The following is a 22,298-nucleotide window of genomic DNA, read 5'->3' as shown; positions in this document are numbered from 1 at the left end:
AGCCTTCATGCCCAACCACCCCCTTAATTGGTTTTCTAGGCCAGGCTTCCCCAACTAATCACCCTGTGCTGCAAATATATGTTTCACTCACTACACTTGTGTTCTCTCTCTTTTTAACATTTAAAGGACAAGATATTTTTGCCTCCCCTTTAGCATCCCAGGAGACTGATTATCCTGTCCTTCCTAATTTCATTTGATGTCCCTGTTGGCTTTACTATCAGTGCAACACACATTACAGGGTCCCCTAACCTATAAGTTCATGTCCTCAGACAATGATGTACACTGTTGCTTTTACACTGTTAACATTGTCGTCTTTATTGCTTAGAGATTTGGCCTTTGCCATGCTATCAGCAGATATACTCATAGCAGCCTCTTTTCAGCTGGACAGCATTTTTTCAGTACTGGATTTCCAAAATTTTTTTGGCTTGGAATTGTGCAATAAAAATACAATAAATGTAATATATAAAACTGAGCCACATGTGTCACGTTGTTGTTAAAAAGAGTTTATTTTTAGTTCAAAATGTGGTTAACTAAAGTTAAACAGACCAGCTAATATAATGCAACATATACTTTCTTCAGTTCTTCTACACACATTTTCATGACAGTAATTGGTCTTATCCATATTCCTTTTTGTATATAATCAGTCATTTACATTAATGTTGCCTCTCTTACAGGCTTCATTCTGCTACAGTGCAGTGTGAATTTTAATTTTCGCGTTTGCCTTTTTCACTGACAGCTTGAATTAGTTCTTGCCTTTGATCAGGTAATCATCTCATTGATCACCTTTGAAAACAGGTTGATAAACAGTCTTTATTTAATTTTATGTAAAGAAAGAAACTTGTATCTCATCTGAAAATAATTTTGGTCAATTGATTTGTTTAATTTTTAATGGCAATTTTTCTATTTTTTATCTATGTTGAAATTGTGTTAGTTTAATTCTTTATGATATTAAATTTATATTAAGTTTCAGTTAAATTAGAATTTTTATGAAATGAATGCTTTTCATGTGAAATCTCTAACTGTCAGGAGTTTTTTATTAATTTTATTTCATTAGCTAGTAATTTTTATAAAGAGCCTTTTCTAGAGCAATGAAATTATGATCCAAGTGATTACAAGATTACACTGTTTATTATTATAAGAACTGTACTATATGTGTAACTAGGTTGTATAAACAGTTTTTAATTTAATTTGTATTTTTAAATTGAATACTTCATTCTTGTTACAAATTTTTAGTAATGGTGTCATATTATATAACCCTGCTAGGATTTTTGGGTTGCTGATGGAAGTAGCCTTTGCTTTTGTATTTTATAACAGTCATTTGTAATTAACTAATTTAAGTTTCTAAAATATTGCAGATATCATTAAGTTTCTGTAGCATCTTCTCTTTAATAAAATATCCTAAGGATTGCATGTTTTGACATTAGAGATTTCAACTATAAATGAAGTCCCTTTGTCTATTTCTTTTGATTACAGCTTGAGTGCTATGCCTTGATTTAACTGCATGAAATAATTATTAACATTTAAGAAGCATCTCCATTATTAGTAGATGGATAGATCATTTTAGAATCTGAATGCCCTATAACTAAAGCTATTTTTCCCACGTTGGTTTTAATTCATGGAAATTTTAGCATCTTGAATTTACAACATCAAACACCACCCCCACCCCTTTTGCATAAGATTATATATGCTGGATGGAGGGATTGTTATAATTCTTCTGAAAAAGTTCTTTAATTGGCTTGTTGAATCCTTTCACATACACACCTAAAGACTGGCTATTGCTTATAATCTTTTAATTATGATGACTTCAGGTTCAGGCTAAATTTGATACCATACAAACAGTATGAGAAGAAAATAGTTGAATTTCATTTTGAGACTTGGGTGATAGTTTAGTTTTGGTTTTTATTTTCTGATTGCAAATGTTTATTTAATACTTATTATTTATTTTTCCTTTTAGATTATTGCTCAACATTAACAATCACAGATCAGACTGGGGGAAAACTATCATGCAACATGTTTAATGAAAAGCAAGATGCTTTGCCTCAGATCTACAAAACTGGTGACATTGTTCGTTTTCATAGAATAAAGGTAGGTTATTATAGATTTATTATATAATAATTTTGACCTTAAAAATACTGTTTAGTTTCACAGTTAATGTGATTTTAACAAAAAATGCAAAATTTTTATTTTGTTCGAAAGTAACAAAATCACAGATATTTCAAAATATTCCAACTCAACACATAATGTGCCTGGACCTGTATTTAAAACTAGATTTCTAGAAGGAAAGGTGAAATCAAACTAAAATCCCTTTGTTGTGAAGTGCATTATTTCATTTTTAAATGTTCTGAAGCAACAATTGTAAATAGAACTGTGTTGTTTCAACAGAAGCCATACATACATGGTTGTAGTTTACTTCATTTGTTTTGCAATGTTACATTAACTTATATCCTTATTGAAGACATTAGTCATGTGTCTTGTTAAACAACAAACCATATGCATCCCAATGATGAAACGATTATTACTATTTTTTTTCTTTTTCTTATAACTAGTGGCATAACCTTGTGTCATTGCTCATAATTTGCAAGCATTTTCGGTTGAATACTATATATCCTAAAATTCTGCAGTAGATTTTGTTTTTAATTTCTATTAATTTATTGTAGAATTTTTGAATATACTCTTATGATAAGTAGATATATCTGCTACACTCTTTGTTTTGCTAAACAATCTCTGTCAACTTCAACATTTTTGGGCCATTTTGAAACTAGAGTATGTATCCTCCTTCTTGTCTTTATCCTTCACTTATAGCCACTCTTTAAAAAAAAGTGCTTGGACTTCCTCAGAATCTACAGTTTGTCAAGCCCAGTGAATAACCATGATTATGTCCACTGCAGCGTCTGTACAGTAGCAAGTACAACATTTATGTTTAACCACAAAATACAGTTCCTGTTAATTTTGACTCAAGTAAGGAAAATTGCAAATTTCATCCTCACAATACATAACACTGTGTTTTTATTTTATTTTGTACTGCTTGTTAAATTCAGAATGGAACATTTATTAAGCATCACTGATCATTTTAGTCAAAATGTTATAATACTTTTGTGACAACGAGGTGGAGTTGAGAAAGTACCTTTCAAGGCACTCAGGGACACTTACAAAAAGTCAAAAGAAAATTTGCTAAATCAAAGAATTAATAAAACAATATAATTCCTAAAAGAAATAAACGATAAATAAAAAGAAAATGATACATTGAAAAATAACAATATATATAATTAAAATAACATTATATATATGTGATCATAAATGTGCAACACTATACAATCCAGAGACAAAATCAAGAGGAGTAGGCGAGTTTAAAAAGATAAGTTTTAAGTCTGGATTTGAAGATTGGACGGAAATCAATGCTGCGGATATCTTGAGGAATGGATTTCCAAAGATGAGGAGCAACAAAGCTAAAGGATCTAAACCCCATGGTAGGTAAACGAGCAGAGGGTGTGGCCAAGAGATTTAAGTAAGAAGATCTAAGAGTACAAGTAAGTGTATAAATATGTAGAATATCTGAAAGATAGAAGGGACCATGCTATGAAGAACTCCAAATGTTAATAGCAGAATCTTGAATTAATGTGGTATTTAACAAGAGTTATGAGAAGAACAATGAGAAGAAGCAGAAACTATAGAACCATCAATTATCAAGGAAAAACTATCAATTTTGGTGAGAGTAGATTTAGTGCCAATGAGGAGAACCTTAGTTTTATCTTTATTAACCTTGAGAAAACTGGAAGAGAACTAGATTTTTATATTAGAAAGGATGAGGAGAGGAAGGGCAGAAATGGGCTTGGTAGATAAATACAGCTGGGTGTCATCAGTGTAACAGTGATATTGAATACCAAATCTCCTAAAGATATTACCAAGTAGCAAAAGATAGATAATAAATAAAAGATGGCCCAAAACAGAGCCTTGGGGAACACCACTAGCAACTGGGGTAGGCTAAGATCTAAAAGTCTTGAGTTGAACAAACTGTGTATGACCAGAGAGATATGATGCAAACCAAGAGTAAGAAATATCACAGATTCCAGTGGAAACTAATCTGTCAAACAAAATACTATGGGAGTCTGTATCAAACGCTGCACTCAGGTCTAGTAACACCAAAATGGTCAGCAGCCCAGAGTCAGTGTCCATCAGCAAATCATTAGTGATTTTAATCAAAGCTGTCTCTGTGCTATTGAAAGGGCAAAAACCAGACTGAAACTGCTCAAATAGATCATCATCAGTTAGATGTGTTTGTACCTGTGCTGCAACTGTTTTTACATGTATTTTAGATAAATATGGCATATTTGAAATTGGTCAGAAATTGTTCAGATTATCAGGGTCAGCACCAGGTTTCTTTAAAATGGGAGTTACAGCAGCCATATTAAAAGCTGAGGGAACAATAACAGAAGAAATCGATGAATGTTCAATATCAGTTATTAATTAAACAATTGAAGGCAGAGAAGCTTTTACCAAATGAGAGGGAAATTGATTTAACTGAGAAGTGGAAGATTTAGATTTTTTAATGAAAACAGAGATTTCAGAGACAACAGGGAGTGTAAAGGATGAAAGGGAATTTGAGGCAAAGTTAAGAGTATTGTGTAGTGTATATGGCAATGATGTCAGTTTCCTGTGAATATTGTTAATTTTTTTAATTTAGAAAAATTCATAAAGATGTCACATTGTGCAATGGAATATAAATGAGGTACAAGGACATTAGGTGGCTGTAGAACCTTATTAACAGTAGAAAACAAGGCTCCGGAATTCCGTTCACTTAACCCTAACTGTTCTTTATAGTAGGAAGAATTGGCAGTAGAGAGAGCACCCTTATGTTCGGAAAACCCTGTCTTAGCAGACAAACATTCTAGTCTACGGCCTTTAGCTTTAAGCTGCCGTAGCTCAGGGGAGTACCAAGGAGTAGAGTGGGTAAAAGAAACAAGCTGAGATTTTAAAGGGGCAAGATTATCTAGGAGACTGTGTAATCCATCGTAATAGGAAAACAGTTCATCGGTTGTGAAAAGATTGTCTCTACATGGGAGGTTATCAGTTCCACTGCAAAGAGTAAGTAAGTGGATATTCTTAATGTTACGAAATAAGAATTTTTGAGAGTGTTAACATTAAAAAATATTTACTTATGATCAGATATGGCCTGATCAGATGTGATACAATTAATTGGAGTTACACTAGTGCAACAAATAAGAATATGCCCTTTACAATGTGCTATAAACCAAAACCATCAAGACAAGACATAAAATCCATCTCAGTAATATCCATGTACATATTCAGATTACCCACCAACATAACATTAGGCCTCATGGCCCAGAGAGAATTTAAAAAGCTTGAAAATCTGAAAGTCCTTATAAGGTTTAGGTGGTCGGTAAACAGTGGCTATTAAAGTAGGAGTGAGCCCACTGATTTGTAAAACAAAGGACTCAAATGAGGTATATACAGTCAAAGCCAATGAAGACACTTTCCACTTGTAAATTACCATGAGACCACCACCTCTACCAGGGACCCGAAGCTGACAGGTGTATACAAACCCTTACAGCACAGCCCGATTCAGATGTAAAAAGTCATCAGGCTGCTTCTAAGTTTCAACAAGACACATAAAATCATACTTACGATTGTCCAAAAGATCACAAACTAATGAACTCTTACTCGTAAGGGATCAGATGTTAAAAAGTCCAACAGCAATGTTGTTAACAGCGGGCCTATCATTAGCCATCCTAGCAAACTTAGTTAGCACGCTGTAATTGGCAGTCCAGCCAGATTTCCTGATTGGAAGACGAAAAGGATCATATTGGGTTTGTGTCATTGAAACTGAAGTTCTGACAGAACCCACGATGGATGTATCACTGATGGACATAACAAATGTTGTCCTGATGCTGGTACAATTCCAGGGGTGGCTCAGTGGAATGAAAGCATAGCTGGAAAAGTTCAGCTGTCGTGTACTTAAATAAGGATGTAACAGAATGGAGAAAGAAAAATCTAAGCAATAATAATCCAGAGAGACAAGATGTTGAAGGGCTTAGTTGCAGATGAGGACACACAAGCAGCAGAAAAGGAGGAAGAAATCCAGCAAACAACTATGTCCAGAGGTAGTCGAAAATCGAGATTGTATTGTTTATATTTAAAAAAAAAAAAGAACTACAGTTTATTGTCACAGTCACAGTACTTCAGGAAAACCAGCTTTATTCAACTTGAAACAGAAACAGCATGGTTATTTATTGTAGCGGGATCTACCACTCTCCTATACACAGACACAGCAATCAGTCTGGGTCATGGCCAGGTTAATGGCTAAGTAATATTGTTCCCGACATTTACTATATTCCTTGCATCACCCATTGACGGCAGACACTCATAGTGTGACCGCGATCATCGAGGATTTGTTTTTGTGGCGAGCTGCTACAGCTCTGGGAACCTGCGGTTGCCCTGGTGCCTGATGCGGTGATTGTGCTTCAGGACGCTTTTCCGCATGTTGTCCCATTGGGGGGAGCCCCTAAAGAGTTTAGAAACCTTAATAAAATAAACAAAAATAAGACAGAAATAAAAATACCAGCAAGCAGCAACAGTCATTGGTGCCAGCGTTCACTTTTGTTCCATGCTGGCTACATCAGTTTTCATTTTAATTAATCTTCAAGTACTATTGTTATTTAAATACCTTATATTTTTGTTTGTTTATTTATTGGCAAAGGAAAAAGCAGAACAAAAGTAATAAATACAGATTTGAATTGGTATAATTAACAGAAAAAGGAATAAGTTTCTGAATGTTGAACCCCACAGAATTGGTCTCATCTGAATATCAAGCATGAATGCTTCAGGAATCCTCTGTGTCATCAACAATACGTTATTTCCATTTTTACCTTATTTCTTTTTGGATATCTCATATTTAAATATTTCTAACAAAGCTTTCTATAGTACAGAGCACATAATGCTTCAGAAACGAGCACTGAAACCAAAAAAGAACAGTGATTCAATACAGCCAGTAGCAATTGGAGGTGGATCCTGAGGACGTATTTGTAGCCCTTGATATTGGCTTTGACAAGCCTAGGGTTGCAGCAGCAGAATAGGCCTGGCCACACAAGTGCCATGCCTAGATCTAGCTTGGTTGATGGTTGCAATTCACTACTGCACTTTTTAAGAGCAGCAGCTCATGTTTTATCCTCTTCCTTGACCCAATGCCAGACACAATACTTAATCAGAGCATAAAATGAAAGGTAGTGCAGAATATAGACTTAAGTATGATATAATACTGAAAGGCTTGACAGGAAGATTGACAGGGTGGATTGAGGCAATGGTACTATATCTCCAGGAGCCTAAGTAATCATGTTGTGTGTGCAGAACTCATAAAGAAGTGTAAAATGAACATGATCAGTGCCCAGTTGGAATACTTAAAAAATGTTAACATTCTACAGTATATTGAAAATGTGAGTAAGTTACATTTGAAGTAAAGGATGCAATTGGTAAATTAATTCCTTATTGTATGATATAAAAAGGTGTACTCTACAAAAACAGACAGTTTTATCAAACAAATCAGCTTATTTGGGCATAAGAGAAACAGACCATCTGCCATTTAAATTATATTGCACTTATGAACACCAGCTGCATAAAAATTAAGTTTTGAACTTTATCACAAAAAATTAGCAAACTAGTAGGAACAAAAATAGATGAACACAGAGAAATCAGATACCACAATTAAAAACCTTAAAGCTTTAGATGCCTAATGCTTAGGGAAACGTGGTACTATTTTGGTTTCAATTCCATTATTGGTTTGTGAATATCATTATTACAAGATTATAGTAGTTACAATATATTTGCATCCTTTTGTGTCACAAATATATAACTTTGATTAAAACATTTAGTTAAGTAAAGAAATCTAGCCAACTTTCCTAACCATCTTGTACTATCTGATAAATTCTGGCTATACAGTACGCATATTGATAGTATTTCCAAAATATATCATAGCTTTTGAAAGAAATTAAAATATGGTTGGGAATGGTGTGTTTCAGTTAATGAGTGAAAGTAAGCCCTTAATAAAATACTCAATTTGTACAAAACACAGACTGGCCCAAGTCAGATTTGTATATTGCCCATATTTTTTTCTAAAATGTATCCAGGTCAAGACCCTAACTATAAATTATGTGGTTAAACATTTGTTACATTGAGTTGCATGTTTTAGAATGTGCCCTGCACATTTCTGCAATTAAATGTTTTTTTTAATTAACTGATAGTCTTGAATTAACAATAATCTTTGATCCTCTAAAAGCTATGCTTGGGAAGCACTCGCAGGCAGTTTACTGTAATAACTTTAACTGCACTGCCAGAGACTTTATGTCTTTTCAACATAAGGATGTCCTTTAACTTGCATAGTTCAGTAGTTCCCTAGTGAACTGTAACTTATTATAATAAACTTGCGTATATATTTATGGTACCATACCATACCATTTTATTTGTTGAGCGCTTAAAAGCACAGCATTACAACTGACCGAAGCGCTGTACAGTTAAAAAAGAAGCAGGACTAAAACAAAATATTAAAAACAAACATTAAGAGAGAATTAAAACAGAGATACTAAAAACAGGTCAGAGGACCCAATAAAATTGAGAAATAAGAAGAAGCAGGTGGAAATGAGACAGGTTAAGAATTAAAAGCCAATGTGAAGAAGTGCGTTTTTAGGCATGATTTAAATGTGGCGACTGATGCGGCTTGCCTAACCACTAAGGGTAGGGAGTTCCAGAGCCTGGGTGCACAGACGGAAAAAGCCCTTTCACCACGAGCTTTAAAATGTGCCTTGGGAACGGTTACGAGCAGCTGATCTGCGGATCTAAGAACACGAAGAGGATTGTGACGATGGAGCAAGACACTCAAATAGGCAGGGGCTAGACCGTTTAGTGCCTTATAGGTTAAGAGGAGTATCTTAAAATCGATTCTGAATCTAATCGGCAGCCAATGTAGGGTTTTTAAAATTGGTGTTGGTTCCTGCTACTTCCAGATAGAAGCCTTGCAGCCGCATTCTGAGCCAGTTGGAGTCTAGAAAGAGTGGCTTTACTGATACCATAAAGGCAGGAATTTGAGTAGTCGAGCCGGGACGTAATGAATACATGGATTACTGATTCCAGGAGGTGGTTAGACAGAATAGGCTTGAGTTTGGCGATTCGCCTGAGATGGAAAAAGCAGGATTTTACTGTGCTGTTGACTTGAGCATCCATTTTCAGGACCGTATCCATTTTGATTCCAAGATTGGAGACAGACGAAGTTACTGGAATGGGAAGAGAGTTGAGGCCAAGGGGTGGGGTCCGTTTGCAGTCGGGGCTAAAAACAATGACCTCGGTTTTTGAATCGTTCAGGTGAAGAAAGTTTACAGCCAGCCAGTCCTTAATGTCAGATAGGCAGTCGAGAAGAGGTTTGGTGGAGTCAGTTGGCTTGAGGGAGAAATAAATTTGGCAGTCGTCAGCATATAGGTGATATGAAATTGCATGTTTTCTAAAAATTGCACCTAAAGGCAGAATATAGATTGAAAAATGTAGTGGCCCTAAAATGGAACCCTGGGGGACCCACATGGGAGTGGGACTGATTCAGATGAAAAATCGTCTAGCATGACTCTGAGAGTCCTGTTACAGAAATATGACCTGAACCAGTCGAGGGCTAAGCCAGATACACCAGCCCAGGGTTCGAATCGGGAGATCAAGATATCGTGATCGATTGTGTCGAAGGCAGCAGATAAGTCGAGAAGAACCATAATCACGTGGAGTCCGAGTCCAGTGCCAAAAGGGCGTCATTTAGGACACGTAAATGCGCAGTTTCTGTGCTGTGTTGGGGCCTAAAGCCTGACTGAAAAGGTCCATTACCTGATGGTCCTGTAGGTGATGAGTTAATTGCTCATAAACTACTTTTTCGAGTACTTTTGACAAGAAAGGTAGTTTAGAGATTGGACGAAGATTAGAGAAAACGGCAGGGTCAAGATCAGGTTTTTTCACGATTGGATGTACAACTGCGTGTTTGAAAGCACGAGGAACTATAGCCGAGGATAGACTACTAGTTATGATCTTTAGAACATCGCTTCGAAACACAGGAAACAAATCTTTCAGCAGTCTGGGCGGCACCACATCGTCCGGAGAGCCCGAAGGCTTCATTGAGGCGACGATTTTTTCCAGATGGGGGAGCGAAATGGGTTCAAAACTGGTGAGGGAGCCATGTGTAGGAGCGGCTAAATCAACAGAGCCAGAAGAAGAAATGGGGATCTGGGATCTAATGTTCGTGACCTTATCCAGAAAAAATGTGAGGATCTGATTACAAAGAGCAGTGGAGGCAGAACAGAAAACAGTTGCAGCTGGAGAGAGGACAGCATTTAATGTTTTGTATAAAACACGTTGATTGCCAGAGTTTTTTGAGATGATGTCAGCGAAAAAACGGTTCCTTGCACCTCTGACTGCTCTCTGGTATTGGGACCACGCGTCTCTCATGCAGTCGAAGGTAACAGTGAGACCATCTTTCCTCCATTTACGTTCTAGCCGCCTACAGTTTTGCCTGATGGAGCGAGTTTGTTTGTTTAGCCATGGGTCATGCTTGATTTTGGATTATCTCCGTTTGAGTGGGGCTACAACATCCATCACAGAACAGCAGGAAGTGTAGAAGGTTTGCAATAAAACATCAACATCCGTGGATTCACATGATGTGAAGATTGGTGAAAAAGCAACTGCAAATCTTCAGCAGCAGAGGTGGGAATAACACGGGAGGGACAGGTAGTGGTGGATTTACCATGCTCAACAGAGACCAAATCCAAATTAAACAGAACAGGCGAATGATCAGAAAAGCTGGGAGGCAGAATGTCCAAGTCACTGATTTTGAGATCGCGCGAAAGAACCAGGTCCAGTGTGTGAGCCTGTCCATGTGTTGGTCCGTTCACTAGTTGAGAGAGACCAAAGGAGTCAATAATGTCCAGAAAGTCTTTTGCTAGAGGTTTAACGGGACAAGAAACATGGATATTAAAATCACCCAAACAAAGGAAACGATCATATCTTCAGGTAATGTCAGCTAGGAAAGCTGCAAACTCATCTAAAAAGTCCTTATTATATTTTGGGGGGTGATAGAGGAGTGTGCACAGCAGCGGTGGAGAGCAGACTAGTTCAAACATACTGAGCTCAAAAGTTGAAGGGGAAAATGAAAGGGGAAGGGAAGGGTGGTTGCAGATAAAATCAGATTTAAACAGAGTCAATAAGCGTTGCGCTCTTGGCGTGTTGATAAAGGAACATCCCGGGGGCAAAACTTCAGTGAGTGGGAGCGTCTCGCCCGGTAAAATCCAGGTTTCAGCGGTACATAAAAAATCCAGGCCATTTGAAAGAAAAAAGTCTTTCAGGATGAAAGTTTTGTTCACGACCGATCTGGCATTTATCAGAGAGAAACGAACTGGCTTGGACGACGCTAACAGAGACGCACCAGCCGTGACGGCTGACATTGTCATGATACGGCGTAGGTTGTTAAAGTTCACCCCCCGGCGGCAGTGACGGAGCGAGGCAGGGAGGTACACCAGAGCATCCGAGGGCAAGTGGCAATTTGGCAGCATTACCTCATGTTGGGAGCCAGGAGAGTTGTTCCTAGAGAGGATCCGGGAAGCTCGAAGCCGAGCCCTGGTGCCTCCGCGCTTCCCCCGGCGGTGGCGTTTCCATCGGCGACCGGCCAAGCCACGGACAATGATGAGAAAGGCTGGGACTTCCTCAAACAGTCGGCCAAAGTTTTGACTGAACTCAGGGGTCAGATGTTGAGAAACCCCTACACTCGTTCGAAGAGCCAGAAGGGTGAGGCGATCATAACGAATCATCGAGTCAGGAAGAGCATCACAAGAGCAGGTAAGCCAAGGAAAAAGCAGGACTAACAAGAAACAAAAAAGCCAGAGCGGCTGACGGCGTGCCACAACAGTCGGCGCCATCTCTCAACTCAACTCCTTGGTAGTAAATGACAGGGCTGCCGTTTGTCACCGATTCTGTTCATAACTTTTATGGACAAAATTTCTAGGCGCAGCCAGGACGTTGAGGAGGTCCGGTTTTGTGGACTCAGGACTGAGTCACTGCTTTTTGCAGATGATGTTGTCCTGTTTGCTTCATCAGACTGTGATCTTCAGCTCTCTCTAGATTGGTTAGCAACTGAGTGTGAAACAGCTGGGATGGGAATCAGCACCTCCAAATCCGAGACCTTGGTCCTCAGCCAGAAAAGGGTGGAGTGCCCTCTCAGGGTTGGAGCGAGATCCTGCCCCAAGTGGAGGAGTTCAAGTATCTTGGGGTCTTGCTCACGAGTGAGGTAAGAATGGAGCGTGAGATTGACAGGCGGATCGGGCTGGCGTCTGCAGTGATGCGGGCTCGGCATTGGTCTGTCATGGTGAAAAAGGAGCTGAGGTGTAAGGCAAAGCTCTCAATTTACCTGTCGATCTGTGTTCCTACCCTCACCTATGGTCATGAGCTATGGATAGTGACCGAAAGAATGAGATCGCGAATACAAGCAGCTGAAATGAGTTTCCTCCACAGGGTGTCTGAGCTTTCCCTTAAAGATAGGGTGAGAAGCTCAGTCATCTGGGAGGAGCTCAAAGTAGAGCCGCTGCTCCTCGGCATCGAGAGCAGTCAGATGAGGTGGCTCGGGCATCTGATCAGGATGCCTCCTGGACGCCTCCCTGGTGAGGTGTTCCGGGCACGTCCAACCGGGAGGAAACCCCGGAGAAGACCCAGGATACGCTGGAGGGACTATGTCTCCCGGCTGACCTGGGAACGCCTCGGGATTCCCCCGAAAGAGCTAGAAGTGGCCGGGGAGAGGGAAGTCTGGGCATCTCTGCTCAAGCTACTGCCCCTGCGACCTGACCTCGGATAAGTGGAAAAGAATGGATGGATGGACGGATGGATAGTAAATGACAAAAATGATTACTGTTATAGATAAAAAAAATCAGACAAAATGCTATCAACATAATCATTAACACTCACGACACAATCCAGTTTCACAGACACAGATGATGTTGGTATATTTATGAAATTAAATCCCCTGTGAACAACCTCCTGAAAATTTTGTAAAGTTTTGCACAGAGAACCATAGAAATGAAATAAGCTATCATGTAGTGTGGTAGACAGCAGAACTTTAGGGTATTTCAAAACTAGACTTGATTTTATTGTAGAAGAATTAAGTGGATAGGACTGGTGAGCTTTGTAGGGCTAAATGGGTTGTTCTCATCTAGATTGTTTTAATGTAACTTTAAAATGATTGAATTTTCAAATTGCAATTAATTGCAAAATATCACTCTATTAATCATGTTTACTCAAAGAAGTTCAGCAATGTCCAGTAGTTCCATGGGATTGTGACTGCTGCAAGCTTTTTAGCTGGTCAAACGGTGAACACTTTTGCCATTTCATATATATCCTTTGTATATGATATAGTTGCCCATGGTAAGGTATTACATAAGAATCGCAGACCTTACTGAATGACGTCATACAGCCATGTTGTCTTCAGCAATATTTAGAGGTCTGTGGTTTGATGCCATCTGTTTTCCAATAAATAGCAGTAATTAATGCTTTAGATTCTGTTTCATTAATGAATATGAGTTCTTCATTCATGGATTGCAATTTACCACATATTTTGCTGCTTAATGATTTAGTATAACAATAGATCTCTTAATATCAAAGGAAATGCTTTACTACACCAGACTATTGACCCATACAGTATATGATTAAAAATACATAGGCCAGTGGTTGTCAGCCTTATTTTCTTGGCTTAGCTCCTCCAGAAATTGTAAAATTTTGAAATATGTAACGGATATCCAAGCCGGTCTGCATCTAAGAGTGCTGGTAGTCAACTGCAAAAAGCATTGCTTGTTTCTTTGAGTTTTGCCACACTTTGTCACAAAGACAATGTCTTTTTTTTTCCTGTCCGGGACACCATACCAGTTTCAGCCATGTGTCCACCCTACTGTTGGTTGCTGGTGCTACTTGCATTATCCGTCAGCCACTTCTGCTGTGTCCTTCATTTGCATAAAGCACATTGTTAATGCAGCATAGAGCATGTAAGTTAGCATAAAATGAATAAATATTGACAAAAAATTTATCAGCAAGTACAGAACATGTGTCGCATAGTCTACCTAGTCTTCTATAATATCACCAAATTTCAATCAAACCAATAAGGCATTTTTGAGATTTTGGGGTATTTAGTTTTTCTGTTGTGGGGAGATTACTCCTACATTTTGTTATATCAAAATGTCCTTTATTGGCAGACTAGCAGAATACCCGCGCTTCGCAGCGGAGAAGTAGTGTGTTAAAGAAGTTATGAAAAAGAAAAGCAAACATTTTAAAAATAACGTAAGATGATTGTTAATGTAATTGTTTTGTCATTGATATGAGTGTTGTTGTCATATCTATCTATTTATATTATATATATATATAGCAAAATACCTGCGATTGGCAGCGGAGAAGTAAAAAGAAAAGGAAACATTTTAATAATAACGTAACATGATTGACAATGTAATTGTTTTGTCATTGTCATGAGTGTTGCTGGCATATATATATATATATATATATATATATATATATATATATATATATATATATATATATATATATATATATATATATATATATATATATATATATATATATATATATATACATATACATATATACAAATACTGTATATATACACACACACATATATACATACTGTATATACAACATATACATATCTACATATATACTGTATATACACATATATATACAAATCTACATATATATATCTACATATATATATATTAGGGGTGGGACTCGATTAAAAAATTAATCCAATTAATTAGAGGCTGTGTAAGAATTAATCTTGATTAATCGTATGTAATCGCACGTAAATTTGCCCCAAATCGCAAATTTTTTTTTTTAATTTAAAAGCGGTTTTAGTGGGCTTACAGAATCAAATAATAGACATGGACATGAATATTGTAAACTGAAGCTGTTTTAATTTCTGAAAAAAAGCTTTTAAACTGCATTTGAATTCAAAACAGAAACAAAAATATCATCCCTGGTTAAAATTGGGCAGACTTAAAAATAAAGTGGTAGTTTAAGTACTTTAAGTACATTTTCAGAATAGTATTGTCTTTAAATAATAATAACCAAAATTTCAACATAAAGTGCAGTTTTCTTCTTAAAAAATAAGTCAGAAACATAAAAGGTAATTTGACCAGCTTACTCTTTAAACTCTGAGTAACATTAGCCAAAATTATTTTGTACATTAGGCTAAAACAGTGTGATCATTGAACATTTTGTAATTAGATGTATTTAGAATTACTAACGGTCACGGAAGTCCAATGATCCCCAGTAAGAGCCACAAAGTCCGCTTTCTGTAATGCATCTAATTTTGCTTGCTTTTCAGTGTGCACAAAACCATGCTTTTATCAAGGCTTCGCTCGGTAGTCGAAATGATCAGTCGTAGGAACGCGCTTTATTCCGACTCTAACATTTTTGTAGCTGTGATGTGTGCATCAGTGTAATGGATGTACCAGGAAATCATGCATTGACAAAAGTTCCCGCTTGCTTGGAATTGAAAGTGTGATTAAATGCGTTATTTTTAACGCGTTATGGAGTACATGCATCGAAGCTTCTCAGCTGTGCTTGTGCTAAGAAAGGGAAAATTTTAAAAATAACGTAACATGATTCTCGCTAACCTAATATTTTTCATACGTCCCAAACCAAGGAGATGCGAAGGTAAAATGAATCGGTAGTAGCGTATATAGTCAGTACACCCCTCTCGGAATCGAACCTCGAATATCGGCATTAGAGGCTTAAGACTCTACAATTAGCCACAGCGTGTGGCTTGTCTATGCTAAAGTATGTATTGTAGATCGGGTATATATATACATTTATATATATATACCCGTGTACGCAGTGGAGAAGTAGAAGTTATGAAAAGAAAAGGGAACATTTTAAAAATAACGTAACATGATTGTCAATATACAGTAATTGTTTTGTGAGTGTTATTGAATGTTGCTGTCATCAAGGATTTGATTATCATTATTTCTTTCAATCAGGCTCGTATTTGTAGGATGTGTTCAAGTTACATTCCGTGTTTGTCAATCGTTGTAAAGATAAGAGGTTTCATTCATCGATTAGTTCCTTACTGCATCAATAAACAGCTCGTCTTCCTTTTATCTGTGATGTGACAAACTGCATGCACGGGTTTTTTTACACTGTCTTCCTTTAGCAGGACATTCACTTTTTCCACCGTGTGCTTTGTTTCCGCAGTAGCTGCACTTATGAATATGATTGTATGTATAAGACGCTTCATATTTTTTGCTGCCTTCTCAATTGTGTAATTCGGTTTTGTTCAGCACTCTTTGGAACTGTTGCTTTTGTCTGCGCATTGCGCCAGTTCACGGAGCCGCTTGGTGTTCTTGCATCGAAGGTTCCCAGCTGTACTGGTGCCATCTCGTAATGTCAGCTAAGACCCGGCACTTAAAAGTTTCTCTCGCAGTTTCAATGAGTTTGTGCCAAACACCACCCTGACCATCTCATCTTCCTCTGCATAAGCACAGTCCTTCACTCGTGAACATTTACCGGCAGTGTTTGTATTGGATTGCCGCTGATGGACGGCCTTATATGGGCAGGCACTAAATTACAAACGCTAGTGGCAGCCTGTCTATGAACTTAATTTAATATAAACTTACGGTTCACGCCGTGCTTTGTTTCCGCAGTAGCTGTACTTATGAATATGCTTGTATGCATCATTTGCTTCATAATGTTTTTCTGCCTTCTCAATTGTGAAATGGCGTTTTGTGCTCATCGCTGTTTGGAGTTCTTCCTTGTTCTCTACGTACTTACGTAGGAGGCGTGATGATGTCACACGAAACTCCGCCCCCCACGGCCATCTCCAACTCAAGACTCCATTACATTATATGGGGAAAAATAGCTTCCAGTTATGACCCTTATGCGTAGAATTTCGAAATGAAACCTGCCCAACTTTTGTAAGTAAGCTGTAAGGAATAAGCCTGCCAAATTTCAGCCTTCTACCTACACGGGAAGTTGGAGAATTAGTGATGAGTGAGTGAGTGAGGGCTTTGCCTTTTATTAGTATAGATACCTTGTTCCCTAGATGCACCATTGTGCCAAATTTCAATTTTGTAACCAAACAGGAAATTGTGTTTTTGGTGATGAGTAAGTGAGTGAATGAATCAGTCTGCTTTGCATTATATATGTATATACAGATTATTGTTAGGGTGGAGTTCCAGTTTTGATAACTTTAGACTACGGTTTTTGTTTTAACGTTGGCCTATTCCTTTATTTTTAAAGAAAGGATGAAGGATACCAAACATTGCCAACTCTGTCTGAAACAATAGCTTTCTGTTGTTGAATAATAATAATAATAATAATAAAATGCAATGTTTGATTTGTGTATTTTATTATTAATAACTAGCAACTTGGCGCGCGCTACGCTGTGCGTTGGATGACCACAGTTGAAGGATTACCTGTTTAAACACGGCTGCCAGTCGTGAACTGGGTCCTTCATCTTACCACATTTATGTCTGTGAGTGGTGAATGTCAGTTTGAGAGCGTTCACTCGGAGTTTCTTGCGAGACCGTACGCTTCTGTATATTACGGTTGTTTTGCAATCGTAAGGACCTGTCGTCGGGTGTCTCATTGGCACTCTTTTGCCTCTTTCTTTGGCGATCACGGCGTAATGTGTCCTCTCTCTCTGTAGGAGTTTCAGTTGCCTTTCGTTGTGTGGCAGAGACGCGTCGAGCTAATCTGTGTGAATGCTGAGTGTCCGTTTCTTGTGAGTGACTGTCACGCCTTTGCCTCTTTGCTTCGTGATCACGCTGTAATGTGTCCTCTCTCGCAGCAGCAGGTTTAGTTGCGTTCGTTTCGCATTGTTCCGTAAGGTCTCCTTCGTACAAGTGCACATGGGTAGCTGAAGACGGAAAGGCATAGTGGGCATAGTGAAACACGAATTGGTGACCAGGGGAACCATCCGACTCAGACTCGGAGCTCGAAATACTCAAGTGCACATGTTATTTATAATTTATTTTTTTTTTTTGTTATGAACTTCCCCAAAAGAGTTGATCCCTGTTAATAGTTTATCAACAATATAATCTGTTGTAGTATGGGCATTAATTAGCGTCACACCTCATAACCTGCATACACCACGTGTTTGGCTGTAATGCCAGAAGCACGGTGGACGCTGTAAGGGTAGGTTGTGGTTTCTGTTTCTTTCGTGATTTTTTTATTTCATTTTATTGATTATTTAATAGGCAGAGGGGAGAAGACATTAATGTGACGCTCTGTCTATTTCTTTACTTTTGTTTTGAAAAGATTTTCGGGAACAGGAAAAATAAAAGCAAAGGGGAAAGAACAGAGGGGGTAAGCAGGAATTCTGAGAGGGGACGGACGGGGCGGCTATACAGCCAAAAGGTACGCGGACACGGACACCGCGCTGGGCTTTTATTATATAGATTGTTAAAAACCACCGTTCTTCATTGTATATAACTCAGCCTTAGTCTGCCAAATTCTAAAACTATTTTAAAAATGATGGTACTTTAACCAAGTCCTCCAAAACTGAAAATCTTGTAACGCTGGTGGACCAGCCATGAGAGAGAGAGAGAGAGAGAGACACAGACAGACATGCTGTGTAGCCATCTCATGTAGGAATTTGTGAGGATGATTACACCTACTTGAGACACTCACTTCTGCAAAACTCTTATCGGTCTTTGTGAATGGTGTAAGCCTGCAATTTGCTGTGTGCAATGGATATGGAAGAGGAGAACGAGGGTAGAAAGAGAAGAGAGTCTCACAGGAAGAGCCCTGTGAAACAATATGATGGAATCGAACCACAACTGAGCACAGAGACTCCGTTTCATCCGCAGTAAAGAAGGTTTTCAGTTATCTATATGTATATTTAAAAAATAAACTATTTAAAGATAACCTTTAAAATTGGAGTTGATTTTTTAATAATAGCCTATCTGGGCCACAGCCCATAGTTTGAAAATCATTTACATGGATAGCATGGGATGTCAATTAACGCTAAGAAGGAAAAATAACATGTTACACCCTGGAAAATTTTAAAAAAGACAATTAATTTGGAATAGAAAACATTTGCCGAGGGTGTCTGTTTCAAAGCCTACACTGCCAGTAAAAAGCACACCGAGATGACCCAGATGACACTGGTTTTTGCCATGTATTTAAGGAGGAAACCAACTGAGGACCTGTATGGCATTTATTATTCAGACTACAAATGCGAATGTACTTATTGTCTTATGCAGTTCTGCATTTGGGCTTTACCCTTCTATTTCCATCCTGGTACGCTCCAGTTTGCCCTCTTTTCTCAAGATGGTAATAGACAACTTTATATGAAATCTTCAGTTTCTTGACAATCGTTTTCATGGAATCACTTTCATTCTGCAAAAAAAAAACAAAACATAATAATGTTTCTTGAGAAAGCTGTTTCAGAACTGAACTTTAGGAATTCCACTATCTTGCAATCTAAGTGAAAAGAATAGCAGGTTGCAACAGTGCTAATGCAATTACAAAGGTTTCTCTAATAAACAATTCATATTTATACATGACTAAGGATAAGCTAAAGGAGTTTACCATTAGGACACTGAAATAATGGCTGCTAACAATAGGGCTTTGTAGTCATATGTGAATGATAAATTTAAAATCAGTAATTTCAAGTAGTTATAGCCATTAGAAACAAAAGTAATGTATTGGCTATATTTTTAAATTAATTTAATGGTATCTTGATAAAAAAAGGTATCGGTTTCTATCTTAAACAGAGCTTCTAGCTTTGTCTATTTCCTCAAGTACTAACACAGTTCTTCACTTGCTTTCATGCCTGCAGATACAGCAATTCCAAGGAGATCTGAGAGGGATAACAAATGTGGGATTTTCAGCACTGACGTTTGATGGTCGAATGGGTAGCCCAGTAAGTCCACGGACATCAAGCAAGTCATACCACTTTTCAGATGAGGACAGAAGAATTGTTGAACAGTTGCGTCAGTGGACCATGGAACAGTCTCCCATCTTAGAGCCAGCACTTAAACTCTCAGAGGTTCAACCACAGCAGTTTTTTGACTTAATATGCCAGCTTGTTGCCAAAGCAGAAATGGACAGGTCCTCCACATTGTTAAAGGTATTTGAACATAAGATCTGTTTTCCATTTTTCTTTTTATATGGTTTAATTTATATTTTTTTTGCTGATTCCAGTTTTTCTCAATTCACTCGTAAGTTGTTTACTTTTTAAATCATTTTGTGTTTTTTAAAATTCACAGTATCATAAAAATGCACTTTTTTGGGTCATAGACTGTTATTCTTATATTGCTGCTTAGAGTTATTTACCAGCTGCAAGTTATTTTTGAGAATTGCTGAGTTCCGTTGGTACAAATTGATTTTCTATTCATTAATCAAATTATAATATACTAGCAAAATACCTGCGCTTCGCAGTGGAGAAGAAGTGCGTTAAAGAAGTAATGAAAAAGGAAACATTTTGAAAATAATGTAACATGATTGTCAATGTAATTGTTTTGTCACTGTTATGAGTGTTGCTGTCATATATATATATGCCAGAATCCATCGAAGAAGAAAAATGAAAAACATTATTTGTACAAAATCTTAATTTATCTATCCATTCCTAAATATCAGTGCAATACGCTGCTTGTTAAAACGGATGACTCCCGCTCTTAGGTGCACTTAGTGCTGATTGGGTATTATGAACTATCGTATCTGTTCAAGTTCTATTTAAATTTTAAATATAAGTAATTTTTATTTAGTTGACAGAAATATGTTTGGTAGGAATGCAAGTTAAATTTAGTCATCATTGCATAAATTTTTCTTCACCATAGAAATTTAAAGACTAAATTCAACTTAAATTCCTACCAAAGATATTTCTGTCGACTAAATAGAACCTACTTATATCCAAATAGAACTTGAAAAGATATATTTTTTCGAATCTGATTGTGCATTTTAGATCGACTTGACGTGCACTACGTCAAGCACGCGTGCTATTGTGCTGTCGCCTGCCTGCCTAAATAAGTCACAGTTGCTTCGCTCTTACTTTTTTACCATTCATTTAATCATGGCTAGTCGCGAAAAAATTAGAAAATGGAAGGAGGATTACACTGAGTATGGCTTTACCAAAACAATTATTGATGGCGAATAAAGTATCCATTATTCATAAAGCTTCAATTGGTGATCTGTTTTTCTGCATTAACCTCATATTTTTTCATACTTCTCAAACCAATGGGTTGCGAAATCTGTATCATCTGTCACAGGGGGTGTGAGCGTAAAATGAATCGGGAAGCGCTCATATAGTATGTGTGTGTGTATATATAATATATGTGTATTTATCTATACTAATAAAAGGCAAAGCCCTCACTGACTGACTGACTCACTGACTCATCACTAATTCTCCAACTTCCCACGTAGGTAGAAGGCTGAAATTTGGCAGGCTCATTCCTTACAGCTTCCTTACAAAAGTTTCATTTCGAAATTCTACACATAATGGTCATAACTAGAAGCTATTTTTCTCCATTTACTGTAATGGAGTTGAGCTCGAAAGCCGCGGGCGGTGGAGTTTCGTGTGACATCATCACGCCTCTCACGTAATCACGCATTACATAGAAAACCAGGAAGAGCTACAAAAAGCGCTGAAGAAAACATGCATTATATAATTAAGAAGGCAGCGAAACAATTAGAAGCGAGCGAGTGACATACAAAACCATATTCAGTGGCTCATGTGAACTGACGCAGTGTGCTGACAAAAAGCAACAGTTCCAAAGAGTGCTGAACAAAAACCGAATTACACTGCTATGCTCAAATAGACAAACCGCCTCCGTGCAGCCGTGAGTCAAGGTAATTCTTGGTAGCGAGAACCAATCGGATCGCTCTCCGCTACCAAGATTCTACCAAGAATTGAAAGCACGGTTCAATTGCGGCCCGTATTGGCTACCAAGAATTGACCAATTGCGACCCATTTCGGCTGCCAAGAATTGGCCAATGACGGCTTGCTCTGCTACCAAGAATTGACGAATCACGACTACCAAAACTCGGAGAGGGCGGGCCAGCCTCTTGTCAGTTAATGTATTCTGCAAAAGCTTGTTCGAGTCGGCACACACGCTTTGCGATTTGCGTTGCTTTTGAACTGTCTAAAAATGTTACTCACTAGTGTCGGTTTGTGCAGATATATTTACGTTCACCTACACATGTTCTGAATGATTTTTTTAAACATTCTTGGTTAAGTTTATTACATTTACTAAATATTTGTGCAACACGTGTAAAGA

At 37.8% G+C, this 22,298-nt stretch overlaps 1 protein-coding gene across 8 annotated transcripts in view; it reads left to right on the top strand.

Moving 5' to 3' along the window:
• The window catches only part of pot1 (protection of telomeres 1 homolog), a 120,335-nt gene that overhangs the window by 53,163 nt on the left and 44,874 nt on the right, over positions 1–22,298 (top strand). For all 8 annotated transcript variants that reach the window (XM_039761160.1, XM_039761161.1, XM_039761159.1 and 5 more), the window contains 2 exons: positions 1,955–2,085; positions 19,862–20,152. In XM_039761160.1, coding sequence (XP_039617094.1) covers positions 1,955–2,085; positions 19,862–20,152 — 422 coding nt within the window. The remainder of the gene's footprint in view (positions 1–1,954; positions 2,086–19,861; positions 20,153–22,298) is intronic.

Source organism: Polypterus senegalus, chromosome 8 (genome assembly GCF_016835505.1).
Source record: "Polypterus senegalus isolate Bchr_013 chromosome 8, ASM1683550v1, whole genome shotgun sequence".
Lineage (NCBI taxonomy): Eukaryota > Metazoa > Chordata > Cladistia > Polypteriformes > Polypteridae > Polypterus > Polypterus senegalus.
Note: the sequence above shows the minus strand (reverse complement) of the source record. Positions and strands in the feature narration are given on the sequence as shown.